The 14208-nt window shown below is 45.8% G+C and overlaps 1 protein-coding gene across 4 annotated transcripts in view; it reads left to right on the forward strand.

The window, feature by feature from the left end:
- JARID2 (jumonji and AT-rich interaction domain containing 2) overlaps nt 1-14208 on the forward strand; it is a 230157-nt gene that overhangs the window by 137664 nt on the left and 78285 nt on the right. For 3 of the 4 annotated variants that reach the window (XM_018038767.1, XM_018038765.1, XM_018038768.1), the window contains one exon: nt 401-542. The exons of the other annotated variant lie outside the window; for it this stretch is intronic. In XM_018038767.1, coding sequence (XP_017894256.1) covers nt 401-542 — 142 coding nt within the window. The remainder of the gene's footprint in view (nt 1-400; nt 543-14208) is intronic. 4 annotated transcript variants of the gene reach the window in all.

The raw sequence follows: 14208 nt of genomic DNA on the forward strand, positions 1-14208 counted from the left end.
ATTGGTAATATGTGAAGTACTTTACTTTCCCCAGTCCTGAAAGATGCTGATGTACTTATGTCTCCTGCCTTGGCAGGCGGGCTCTTTCCCACTAGCGCCACCTGGGAAGCCTAGTTGATGTACTTCAGAAAGAACCCTGTAGTATATTATTATGATAACACATTTCCGCTTGAATCGCTTGCTGTTGGCGTTACTTCTTTGGCAGGCCCTCCAGTCCTGTGTAAGGCCAAAGTAGGGTGAGGTGGGCTTCCCCCTTCCCTTCTCGGGGACCCTACCTCCTGGTTCTCTCCTGCCGAGTTCCTCGTCTGCCCCCATCGGCCACTGTGCAGGGTTAAACTGGGGTAAAGTGCTGCTTCCTGTGACATGTGTTTAAGTGTTTGTCCCCTTTTTTTACCTGTAGGGCTCCTTGGTAATGGCCAGTCTAAGGGATTAGGACCAGCATCAGAACAGTCAGAGAATGAGAAGGACGATGCATCCCAAGTGTCCTCGACTAGCAACGATGTTAGTTCTTCAGATTTTGAAGAAGGGCCGTCGAGGAAAAGGTTAGTACCCAAGGCTGAACATATTCGTGCCTTAAACCAGGGACTTCAAACTAGGTGCCAGTTTTGTCCAAGTGGGAACAAACTTGGCCCCACTCACCCAATCTCCTGATTTTTTTCACATAGGAGCCAGAATTCTGGATTTTTGTATCAAATATCCTGGTTTCTAAATATTGTCCACTAATTATCATAAAAGATGAGTAAAACACACAAAAAATGGTATGAGCCAAACAAAACAAGTTCCTGCTGTAAAAATTGGCCAGAGAGTTGCCAGTTTGTAATTCCTGCCTTTGCTGTTCATTTTAATTGATTTTCATCTTTGTATTCTTTAGTATATTAGATGGTATTTGCCACTACTACAGAGGTGTAAATATGAAGATTTAAATGCGGTGTTTCTAAAAAAAAATTTTCCCCTTGTCAGGAAAGCAAAATCCATTTGGTGTTAACCAAATAAGGAGGTGTGAAATCGGTTCATAGAATTAATTTACCAGCAGGTTTAAAATTTTTTTTTTTTAGTGACTTTCCTAAATAAGCTTAAGATAGCTTGATCAGGAAGTTGGCTATGGTAGTTGGACAAGAGCTGTGGTTTCATGGTCAGACGGTGATAGTGACATTATATAATAACACTTTTAATTGAGTGTTTAAAAAACCCTCTTTTAGTTATCTGCCTTATTTCATGTCTCGTGTATGATGTGATTCCCCCCTGCCCCCATTTAGAATTTATATTTCATTTCATCCCATTTCCGTTCTCATACTCAGTGTTTTCCTGGATGACAAGATTAATTACTTGTTCTTAGAATCTGTTTGTTGGAGAGGATGGGAAAAGGGGAGGAAAATAATCCCCGGTCTGGACTTCTTTGTGTACCCTTTCTGTATACAGAGTTATAGTTAACTTTTCAGAAACCATCTTGATGTGTGTACCTAATGAAGAACTGAATTTGGCAGCAAATAAAGAGGAAAAGACAGTGGTAGCCATGTGTGGATACTTAAAAATCTGTAATAGATCTGCACTTTAGATCTGAAATTGGAGAGCCTTTCGCTGCAAGCCTTTGTTTTCCTGTCGTGCAGTGCCTTCCTTTAGAAAACTCATGGTCTAGAGTCTGTGTTAATTTCTACCACCTTTATCTCTTGCTCCTCAACACTGCATCTTGGAAGGTGTCCTTGGATTTGTTTTTAGTACAGTTAGCAAGTGTGTGTTAGAACTGTCTCTGCCAGTGTCCTGGACCTTGTATGCTTCTCTTTTTAAAGACACTTGGCTGAGTGTCTTAGTGGAAGCCTTTTATGTTTCAGATGCTCTGCGACAGAGATTCTGCCTCAATTTGAAAAGTGCACCATCACAAGAGCAGGGGGTTAAAGGATATGTTTTTATTTTTTTTAAATCACATTTGTAAACATATTGGAATGTGTAATAATACTATCCATGTTTCCAAACATGGGTGGGGTGGGGTGGGGTGGGGTGGGGTGGGGGCAGCTGTGTAGCTAGTAGCATCATGTTCATCTGTGTTTGGAGAACAGAATTCTGTGATTGTGGTTGGAAGTGACAGTGACCAGTACTTTAGCTTTGTGGCTGGCCATCACCTTCACCTCTGCTGGGATTGGTCAGCAAAGGGGTATGAAGACAAGGTCATTGAGCTTCATTCTCTTGGGGTGGGGGTGGGGGGCCCTTTGTCCCTGGCCCCGGGTGCCTTTCTCAGATGGTAGTGCTGCCGGCTTCCTCTTTGCACGGGACTGCGGTGCTGTGTGGCAGCTGTGTGCAAATCAGTCAATTAGCTGTAATTCTCCAGGGGACCAGAAAAGAGAAACTTTGTTCCGGGGAACTTAGGGAAAACTTAACCCATTGCTAATCTGTTTAATTATTAGCGTGCTGAGTACCCTGTTTTACTGAATTAAGGATTCCTGACAGCGTTTTGGGGAGTTACACTCACACTCTACTAGTGAAATCTACCCAGGGATATAGGATAGATTCAGGTTTGACAGGTTAAGCTACATTCAGAGCTGGTCTGGGGTGGCCTGCGTGGCAGAAGGGAGCTTTGTTGTTTATGAAGGGATAGTGTAGGTAGGGTATAAATGTCTTATTGTGTTGCAGGGTACACAGCAAATAAAAAATAACTTTTACTACTTCCTGGCTTTAAAAGAGCTCATTTTGATTGCTTGTTGGTATTTAGCATGAACATTTAGTATAAACTGTATGGTACATGCCCTGCCTTGTCAGGCAGATCCTAGGAACTGGAGTCCGAGTTCCTGAAGCTTTGTCAGTTACTGTCAGACTTCAGTGCCAACCTTCTTAAACATAATATACCTTTTTAAAGAAGCTATGTTGTGTCTGCTGATCCCAAGCCCAGAGTACCTACCTAAACGGTAATTTTGAAATGTTGCTTCAAGCCCTGGGCAGATTGTTGACTAGATTCTGCTTTTTACCTCATGTCTAAAATTCCCCAAAATACGCATGCAGAGAACATCTTCTATGATGGACTTTCTGCGAGAGAACACTTGAGTCCTAAAATTCCAGAGTCATGGTTTATGTATTTATTTCAGAAAAAGTGTTACCTCTCTCTTTAGAATGATAGGAATGCTTGCTTTTTTTGTACAATTAATTGCTCTTTTTAGGTACATGTTTTTAGGGTCACCAGTTAATAATGCCTTTTGTCTTGGTTACAGCGGGGGAAAGAAAGGGAATTTATGTGTTTGTCTTTCTTAAGAAAAATTGAAATCTTAAGTGTAGACTATGCCAGCCTCAGTGTAGACCTTGCCCTAAATTTCCAGCCTGCAAGTTGAAGCAATTCCATTATCTGATTGATGCTTGTAACATGTTTAAGTCTTTAGTCAAAACATCTCATATGTTTGCACTGTTAATTTTCTACCGGAAACCCCTTAAGCTATGTTTGCTCCTGTGTAGTTGCTGCCATTGGATTTACTTAAGTTGGGGGTTTTTTGGCACATAGAAAGCAGTAGAATCTAGAGTTCCAAAGGACTTATTTTCCTGTATTGAGGCAAAAATAAAAGGAATCTCTTAGTTATTAAAAGGTCATCATCTGAAATTCCTCTTTATGAAAGGAGAAGCCAGCCTCTCTAGAAGGTCTTTGCCTGTTGGACGGGCAGAGCAGCCCAGCCATTGAGGGTCTGGAGGACTTGGCACTGGGGGGCTCCTGGGTGTTGGTCTTCTGTTTCTTTTGATCATTGTGGTAGGTGAATTTGATAAGTTATGTTTAAAAATGATACAGTGTAATTAGTTCTTACTGTGTAGAATGGAAACATTAGAGAGACTTTCAGCATTTAATCAACCCCTTTGAATTTGTTGGTGGCCATGCCTGGCTCCTTACCTCCGCCACCTTAAATGGCTTCTCCCATTACACTTGATTATCATCACATTTGGGTTTCCTGCAAGAAGTATCTGAATATCTTTTAGAAACCAGAATGGACAGCTTTTGTCAGTCAGATGTGGATGGACTGTGAGAAAGTTGGAATGGTGCTTATGATCAGGATTGGGGGTGTCTGTGGTGGAAAGGTGTACAAAGAAGTGGATCAAGTGAAAGTGAAGTCGCTCAGTTGTGTCAGACTCTTTGCGACCCTGTGGACTGTAGCCCACCAGGCTTCTCAATCTGTGGGATTCTCCAGGCAAGAATATTGGAATGGATTGCCATTTCCTTCTCCAGGGAATCTTCCCGACCCAGGGATTGAACCCAGGTCTCCCACATTGTAGGTAGACACTTTAACCTCTGAGCCACCAGGGACGTTGGTCAAGGTGTACCTCTAAATGATGGTTCTCAGGGATGTGTCATGGGAACCTTGTATGTGGCTCACTGTCTAAGCGTGTGCGTGGGAGCTGTACCACGTGCCTTCTTCTGGTTTTGTTATCTCTTTGTCACATGCTCTTGGGCAGGCTCTGCAGTGTCACTGGGCCTCGGTTTCCTCATTTGTGAGATACCTGTGATGACGGTAACCACTCCATGAGGGGTTTTGTGTCCTGAACAAGTTGATTCATGAAAAGCTCCCAGGTATATAATAAGGACTGTGTATGAGATACAGTGCTAGCTATCATCAGCCCCTATGACACATGAATTGCTGTATGGGAACATGCAGACTCATTGAAGACTTCTCAGATGTGTTTTAGAGAGAGAGTTTGATTTATGCAAATTGTGATTCATGTCTTTTCTCCGTGGCGCCACCTTCACCACCGTCTGTGGGTTGATGGGAAAGTGTAGGAGTGTGTCCCTCTCTTTTTTTTAAGTTACTGAGTCACAGGAAGGACTGTAATGGTAGAGTGTGAATTTCTTCCATAAAGCTTGGTGTGACCAGGTATTTGCCTACACAGAGCAGGCATGAGGGGGCCAGGCTATAGTTTGTGAAGCCCTTTGGGGTGGTCCCTATTTTTAATAGTACTTAATAGTAAGATGCCCTGACACACTTAGAAAAGCAAACTACAGAAAGAGTAGTTTTTTTGAAAGAAGTGTGTACCATGTAGCTTTTTTTTTTTTTTGAAAAAAGTATGGACCACGCCTCTGCAGGGACAGAAATGTTTTCTTTTTGTTAAACAAAGAGCTGCTGTCTTTTAGTTACTTAGGCCTTTGGTAGTATAACAGTTACGGAGTTCAAAGACAGCCCTGCTCTAGGAGATTGGAGTTTGAATGTGAAGCATTATTTTAAGGCTTAAGACGTGGTGATGTTTAAGTTTTGGAGATGAATATATGTTCAGGGTGATGAGAATTCCCCTAGGCTTTTAATGGGTATTCCTTTTATAGCTGAATTGTCAAGTTTTTCTTATTTCTGTTCTGAGTTACTGTGTTAACATAAAATACTTTGCTACCTCCAAGTTTAGGAGGAAGATAGACCCAAATGCATAGAATACTTGCTTGGCAGCACTCAGTGGTAGAAGTAGGAGTTACTCAATGTGACCCTCTGTAAGAATTAGAATTTTCAAAGCCTTGGTAGTTTCTACATATTTGTTGAACAGAATGCACAAGTAGTATAGCTTAATGTCAAATGCACTATTGAATTCAGAGCTATCTTGACTGAAACATATTTTCTATTTACAGAAAGTAGAAAAGGGGCAAAACTGAGGAACTGAGTGTTATGTGGCACCTTTAATAACCACAGAAAATAATCTGTGGATTTAAATAAATGTAAATAATGTAAATAGAGCCAGGTCTAGCCTGCTTGCTTGCACAGTTTACCCACACAGTTCTCATTTCTGGTGCTCCTCTTCCCTTCCTTTTGATCTAAATTGATCACTGTGGATGCCAGTCAATCCACACCTGACTGACAATACCTGTTGTTTTCCATTGGGTTCTGGTTGTAGGGCTTTAACATTTCTAATTTCTGCTGGTGTTGGATGAATCTTTCAGGTTTTTTATGTCTGATATGGTGTTTCTTTCACCCTCACTTAAAAAAAAAAAAAACTTTTTACTGGGGTTGTAGAATCACATACAATTGTAAGAAATTCTCATTCATTTTTGGAAGGTATTTTTGCTGGGTATAAAATTGTAGGTCAATAGTTCCTCCTCCTCCCCTCCCCGTGGAATTTGTTGAAGGTACAGCTCCACCATCTCCTGGCTTGTAGTGAGTGTCTGGCAGGAGGCCTGCTTCTAAAGGTTATTTGTTTTTGTTTTAATCTATCATGTAATTGGAGAAGGCAATGGCAACCCACTCCTGTATTTTGCCTGGAAAATCCCATGGACAGAGGAGCCTGGTGGGTTACAATCCATGGGGTTACAAAGAGTCAGACATGACTGAACACGCACACAATCATGCAATAGTTTCATATAGTTTTCTTTGATTCTTGTGTTTGAGGTTCATGGAGCTTCTCAGTTCTGGAAAAGATTTCAGTAGCTACAGTTTGCACGTGTGTTCACCTGCTAGGATCTCAGGTGCATGTGTATCCAGGCGCTCCAGGGTGTTTCCACAGCTCATGGATGCTCTGTTCATTTTATTCCAGTCATTTTTTTTCTCTGTGTATTTCATTTTAGATAATTTTGGTCTAAAATCTGCAGACGTGTATTTTCCACCACAGATGTTGTAGTCTTTTTGTCTTTATTGTCTCTCATGATACAGCTTAATCTTTTCTCTACCTTCTTAAACATAGGGAATGGAGTTATAATACATGTTATTAGTGTCTTTGTCTGCTAATCTATCATCTGTGTCACTTAGGGGTCAGTTTGGCTTAATTGGTGTCCCTCCACTCAACGCAGGTCATGTCCTCCTGCTGTTTTGCTTGCCCTAGGGCTCCTTGTTGGATGCCAGGCATCATGAGTTTTCTTCTTTTGGGTTCTGGGTATGTTTGTGTCTCTCTGACTCTTCTCAAGCATTGCTCTAGGGTATGATTAGGTTACCAGGAAACTTTGAGCCTTTTATGCTTTGTTAGGTAGGGCCAGAGAGCAGTATTTGGTATAGGTATAAGTTTTCCCAACTGCTCAGGGAGAACCCTGTGAGTTATGTGAGCCATTTTGGCAAAGCATGGTTCTCAGCCCTGTGTGGGGTTTGGAGAGTGTTCCCTGTGGTCTTTTCTCGTGGAACTTTTCCTTGGGTACTTCTGCACATGTGTTTTCACTACTGCTGCTACTGCTAAGTCACTTCAGTCGTGTCTGACTCTGTGCGACCCCATAGACGACAGCCCACCAGGCTCCCCCGTCCCTGGGATTCTCCAGGCAAGAACACTGGAGTGGGTTGCCATTTCCTTCTCCAATGCGTGAACGTGAAAAGTGAAAGTGAAGTCGCTCAGTCGTGTCCGACTCCTAGTCCTCAGCAAGTACTTGAGGAGGGTCCTCAGCAGATTCCAGAGTTTTCTGTCTGGCTTTGGCCTCTTCAGTGCTCCATCCTGTACACTTTGTTCCTCCCCAAAATCTCAATTCCTTCTCCCCAACTCAGGGATTCCTCTGGATTCTTTTTGCGTTCCCCTTCATGTACTCTGGCCTGAAAATTGTCTCTGGGCAGTCATTTATGTGTCAGGAACCACAGGGTTTAGTTGTGTGATGCCCATTGTCTCGTGTGGATTTTCACTTCTTCAGGCCGGAAGGGGATTCCTGTCCCTATCGCTCTGTCTTAGCCAGAAGCAGAAGTTCCTATCTGTTCTTTGAATGTTGACTGAGAGAAACAGCACAGGAAATGTAACTACCATGTTTGCACTTTGTCTTAGTCACAGTCACAACCTTATGTTTAATTAGTCATCAAAAAAGAAAAAAAAGTGAATTGCATAAGGAGGCCCTCATGCAATCAAAGGGAAGATTTCAAAATAAAGAAGCAGTTGACTTATAAATAGAAAATCTAACTCCATCCAGAGCATGTTGGTAGTAGAAATTCATCTGAGGCCCTAACTGGCTTCTGTTTCAAGTGACTGTTCCGGATAAATCCATGATGACTTGGTGATGATAGTGGGCCCTTCCTCCATCCCTCTGAAGGTTATGCTTTTCACCTGGTTGTTGGGTTTCAGAGGCAAAGGAGGTGGTGCCTGCTCAGGGCATTCCTTCTCCTTTCCTGCTGTTCAAGCTTGGAGGGGAGATTGCATCTCTCAGCTCTACATACCCTGATTAAGTGGCCACCAAGGTGAACCTGAAGGTCGGCGACTCCACTTGAATGGTGGAGAGCTGCAGGAGCCAGAGTTCTCACTGTCCACTGCAGGGTGGCATGTGCTTGGCCCCCCCCTTGGTCATGATTAGGTTCATTCTTCCCTCTAGCAGCATCTCCAGGCTTTGTTCAGACCTTTCCGATCCCACTCAGGATACTGGCAGGCATACTCTCCCGCATCCTCCTTGGTGACATGGGGCCTGGCCCTGGTGTCTGAGGAACCGTGGAAACTATTTTAATAATCAATATAACGTCTGACTGGTTTTGCACATGACATCATTTATGGAGGTTTATGGGATTCCCTGTTGCCTCTTTCTCTCTTGGAATTTTAACTGGCAGATTGTTACCTGTGTGGTGTGATTTGGGGGTTTCAGAACAATCTTCTGCATTGCTTTGGTTTACAAGAAGCAGACCCTTTTCTCATTTAATGAAGCATTTTGTGGAGTCCGCCCGTGTGTTGCTTGTCCATGTTAGGCCCTGTTGACTTTGCACATGACTAATGTCCAAAAAAAGTGTATACAGTCTGTGAAATTCTCCAGGCCAGAATACTGGAGTGGGTAGCTGTTCTCTTCTTCAGCGGATCTTCCCAACTCAGGGATCAAACCCAGGTCTCCCACACTGCAGGTGGATTCTTTACCAGCTGAGCCACAAGGGAAGGCCAAAAAAACAGGGAACGCTTCACAAATTTGCATGTTATCCTTTCACAGGGGCCATGCTAATTTTCTCTATATCGTTCCAATTTTAGTATATGTGCTGCCAAAGAGAGCCATCAGGGAAGTCCCTCGCCACACACTTTATGGAGGTGCAGCCCAGATCTGCAGGAGGATCTGGGTGGCTGGGGAGGTGGGGTGGAGCACAGTTGGAGGAGGCAGCAGGTGGAGCTTGGAGGAATCTGGAACTGGGTGGGGATTGAGGTTCCTTGGTGACTGAGCAACCTTGGGCTCATGTTTTCCAGGACCCTTTTGTGGAACGTACATGGATTTGTTTGGCCTAAATGGCAGGGTGGGTGGCAGGTTCCCTTTGGAATGTTTTCTTTGGACCCTCTACCCTGTGCTTCTAGCAAAGGCACACTCTCAGCACCCAGACCCGGATAAGCAGGGCTGAGGGTGCCTGTGTGCTTTACTGCCCCCTGGCCTAAGCCTCTGTGTGTTATCCTGGATCGGAGAGAGGGGAGGCGGAAGCTGGAGGAAGGGTGTCGTTTCTGATCCCCAGCTGACTCTCACTGGCCTGGCCTTCTTAGGGCTGGGGTCGGGAGGCCTGGGAAGTCAGGAGTGGAGGAGAGTGTCCCAGGGCTCCAGCCTCCTTACCTGCTTCCTCCAGCCCATCCTCTCCTGGGAGAACCTTTCTGCTGCTTCTCTCTGTTTTCCCCTTTCTGGCCCTGTGAACACGTGGCTTTAGCCTCGTGACCCCAACTCCTGACTTCACCTCTGGCCCAGCACTGTTCCTAGGTGTACTCCAGCACCAGGGCTCTCATGAGGCCACCATCCCCAGGACCGGAAGGCAGCCTCTGAAGGCCTTGGTGTCTGTGAGATTTTCTAAACTGTTGGAGTGATGCAGAGTCCCTGCTGCTGCTGCTACTGCTGCTAAGTCGCTTCAGTCGTGTCTGACTCTGTGCGATCCCGGAGACGGCAGCCCACCAGGCTCTCCCGTCCCTGGGATTCTCCAGGCAAGAACACTGGAGTGGGTTGTCATTTCCTTTTCCAATGCTGCTGCTGCTGCTGCTAAGTCGCTTCAGTCGTGTCCGACTCTATGCGACCCCATAGATGACAGCCCACCAGGCTCCGCTGTCCCTTGGATTCTCCAGGAAAGAACACTGGAGTGGTTCGCCATTTCCTTCTCCAATGCGTAAAAGTGAAAGTGAAGTCGCTCAGTCGTGTCCGACTCTTTGTGACCCCATGGACTTCAGCCTACCAGGCTCTTCCATCCATGGGATTTTCCAGGCAAGAGTACTGGATTGGGGTGCCATCGCCTTCTCCAGCAGAGTCCCTGGGTAGCACGTAAATATGTGGAACTGTTGTGTATGCATGCCTGATGGCAAGTGACACCTCTTGATCTTATCAAGTGACAGCTGGGCCTGAGACATCACTAATTGATCCTCTCAGTTTAGATGGTTTAAGGTGAGACATGTTTTTTTCTGGCGTGGTCTTTTAACTAGACCAACTGAATAGACTGGCAGCTCAGGCCCCTTGGAGAGCCTTTCTGTTGCTTGAAAGTGAAAGTGAACATGAATTCGCTCAGTCGTATCCGACTCTTTGCGACCCCGTGGACTGTAGCCTATCAGGCTCCTCCATCCATGGGATTTTCCAGGCAAGAGTGCTGGAATGGCGTGCCATTTCCTTCTCCAGGGGATCTTCCCGACCCAGGAATCGAACCTGGGTCTCCCGCATTGCAGGCAGACGCTTTACTGTCTGAGCCACCCCCAATTTTTCTTCTTAACTCTCCATGCGAGAGACGATCTTCCAAAAGAATTGGCCCTTAGTAGGGCAGCAGTGACAGGTATTTATGTGGCACTTACGGTGTGCTGGCTACTATTCTAAATATTCTAAATTGTTTCCATGTATTAGTCCATTTGATTCTCTCAGCAGTTCTTTTGATGGGTCTTTGAACCTCATTCCCATATTATGAATGAGAAAACTGGGGCACAGAGAAGCGCTTGGGTGTGCTCTGCTAAGAGATGAAGCTCCCAGGTTATTTCAGGATCCAGTCGATGGTTTCTACACCTTGAGAGGAGTAGTAAAGAGCCCACTTGGACTGCTGGTGATGAAGAGAGGTAGACGAGCTCTGCTTTCAAAATACTTGGAGAGGCCCGAGGATGCTGTGTGTGTTAGTCACTCAGTCGTGTCTGACTCTTTGAGACCCTGTGGGCTGTAGCCTGCCAGGCGCCTCTGTCCATGGGATTCTCCAAGCAAGAATACTGGAGTGGGTTGCCGTTTCTTTCTGCAGGGACGTTCCCGGCTCAGGGACTGCACCCAGGTCTCCTGCATTGCAGGCAGATCCTTTACCATCTGAGCCACCAGGGAAGGATTCTGAGGGCTGGGCAAAGTGATGCCTTTGTAAACCTCAGAGGAGTAGGAATCTCAGGGAAGCAGGGCCCAGAAGCACTTATTTCTTCAAGGTTCCAGTTGTTGCCAGGTCCCAGGTGGATCTCAGAGATGGTAGGTTCAGCCTTATTTTCTGCTGCAGGAAATCTCTACACCAGAAGGAAGCAGCAGATCATTTCAAATGCAGCATGTGGAGCACTGTGGAAGACATGACGTCTTTGGGACACTACGGGGTGTCTACGGGAGTTGGGCCAACCTACAGCAAGGTGACACGAACACTCATTAGTTTTTCCTTCTGTAGACTCGTCACTCTTTTAGGCTGTAGATAGATCTTGTGGGGGTACCCCTGTAACTTCCAGACACAGGGTGTCGGGAGCCAGCTTCTTGGCCGAGATCACAAGGAGAGACAGTCCCAGTGCCCCGAGGGCAGTCAACCCCCCCGCTGCTGTGGTGGCGGAGCGTCCATCCTGCGCCAAGCACGCTGGGTGGAGGGCTGTGTGCTGGCGGAGCAGACCTGTGGAAGCAGGGCGAGGCTGAGCCTTGAGGCCTCCTGGGGTCTCTGTGCTCTGTAGCAGGCTGCTTCTGGAAGGCCTGACATGACCAGAGGCCTGCAGGGGGCAGGATGTATTTACTAACTCTTCTGTGCTAACACTTCCTAATGTTTCTATACCAACACGTTTGAGAGAAGAGGTTAGTTGTTATTTTGAAGGGGTCCGTGTGGTTGTGGGGGTAAAATATCAGGCACCAGTCCAGTTTTTCTGTCTCACAGATGCCTCAGGATTGCCACCATCATAGTAGATCTAAGCAGTCATCTGTACTGAGAGTGGGGTGCACCCCACACCCCACCCCGCCTTTCCTGGGCCCACAGAGAGGATGCAGTGGGCTGAGGGTGGGTGGGCTTCACCTTGGAACAGCCTAGGGAGGCAGCCTTGCCCTTGCAACAACTCAGGTGGTTCTTTGAATTAAACACAGTGATGTATCATGGTAATGTAGGTGGGCGCCTGCTGAGCTTTAGCTCTATAAGCCAGGATATGCTGAGAGTCGGGGAACGCATGTCAGCTGGGTGCAGGTTGAACCGACAGCTTGGCTTCTCTCGATGAGAAGAGGGAGCCCGTGGCCTCGCTGTCCTCACCGCCTCCAGGGCATCTTGCTGACCCTCGGGTGGAACCCAGGTCTCCTGTGTTGCAGGCGGGTTCTTTACCACTGAGCCTTCAAGGGAGCCCTAGTTCTTGTTTTGAACCAAAGGAAGAATGGACTTAAACCTAAGAGGGTCTTGGCTAATCGGAAAGGGAGTTGGAGGTATTTGAAAGATACTACTGTTTTTTCTGGTTTTGATTAGGAGACTATTAGAATAAATTAATGTTGGCTCCATCCTTTCTTAACTTTTAAAGTGATGATGGAATTTCCGCTTTGAAGCGCATGTTAAAGCACCATGTATCTGGCCTGGGTAATTTGGGGTGGGGCAGCATTTTGCATTTGGAGTAATAGAGTGTGGAAGTGTAAAGCAGGGAGAGGTGCGTCTTTCGGGCAGTGTGCAGTTTATTTTCAAATTTACTGTTAACTCTTACTTCCTGGGGAGAAGCGAGTGGCGACCCACTCCAGTATCCTTGCGTAGAAAATCCCATGAACAGAGGAAGCTGGTGGGCTACCATCCATGGGGTCACAAAAAGAGTCAGACATGACGTAGCATACATGCAAACGCTAACTACCTTCCTGGAACTGTGTATTAAGCTTTTTCATTAGTAAAACTGGGCCCCTCTTTCCTTAATTCATTATTTTTCCTGCTAGACAGGCGTTCAGTGTAGAGGCGTGTTTGTAGATGCTTAGTTCTTGTGAATGAGCGCGTTCCTCTCTCCTAAGAGGTCAGTTCACGTGGGCTTCAGTGTCAAGGAGGAAATGGGAACACGGAGGCTGCCCCAGAGCATGTGTGTCCTCTGCAGAGTTAGAGATGGACAAGACCCCTTTGATTTAATTGGTCATTAGTTGTTGCCCAGGACAGATCATTAGATACTTGTGGGAAGGGCAGCTGCTCCCAGAATTTTCTTGAGGTTTCTGGTAAGCACACAGGTTTCTGCCGCATTTATTTGTTCTAAGAAAACTGGTAGAGCTTCATTTGAGGCAGTTTTATTTTGGCTGTGGCCATTTCCTTTATCTGTTACCTCGGAGATCTGATTGCTCGGATATCACTTCCACCTCCCATGCAAATGATGGTTTAGCATGCTTTGTGGTTGCCACGGAAACTGGGTACCAGTTTCCTTCCTTCCTCTTCTAGGGACTTAACCTATTTTCAATAGGAATATCTCTGTCACGTGCTTTTCTCCTCCTTGCCTTTTATTACCCCCAAAGGGCAAATATAAACACGCCCCTGATCTTTTCAGTGGTATCTGACCCTCCCAGAAACATCTTACCAGTTCTTAAGTTGTCCTTGATGAAATTGAGAGCAAACACGGAGACACTGGTTCCAGATGTCTCACATGAAAGGCACTAGGTGCTGGGTTTGGAGCCACCTCGTTTGCAAAGGGGGTGACAGCCATTAGTGTCACTTGTGGTTCACACGTGAGTGCTTGTGCAGGGGTTGTCAGACACGGCTTTTTATGCAGAACGTTCCTTGATGTCAGCACCTTACTTGGCTGCTTAGCAGCTCAATTAAAAGCAGTGCACATCATTGCGGCTGAGATGAGAATAGCGTGCTCTTGTCCCCCCCGCCCTTCTCTTCCCCTCCTTCCTTCCCTTTCCTTCATTTGGAGGGTGAAATCGACTGGGTAGAGAGACGCTTGGCTGGAGGGATTCTCAAATACAGACCAAGGAGGGAAGGCAGCAGTTTCAGTGACTTGTCAGCAGCAAGCTTTTGGTTTGTTTCTGCTATGAGAAATTCAGAAATTTAAAGAAGAGATCATAATAATAGATGGGGCTTTACTTCCTGGAATTAGGTAAATATAGGGCAAGAAATTAGGCTCAGTTGCGTTGATCTGAAAACAGAATCTTTCCAGAGTGTAAGCCTCCTCAAATGACTTGAGAGCTTCTCCCACTAGCTCAGAGCCCATCCTGGAGGATGAGTGTGGGCCCAGCAG

The sequence above is a fragment of the Capra hircus genome, chromosome 23 (genome assembly GCF_001704415.2).
Source record: "Capra hircus breed San Clemente chromosome 23, ASM170441v1, whole genome shotgun sequence".
Classification (NCBI taxonomy): Eukaryota; Metazoa; Chordata; class Mammalia; order Artiodactyla; family Bovidae; genus Capra; species Capra hircus.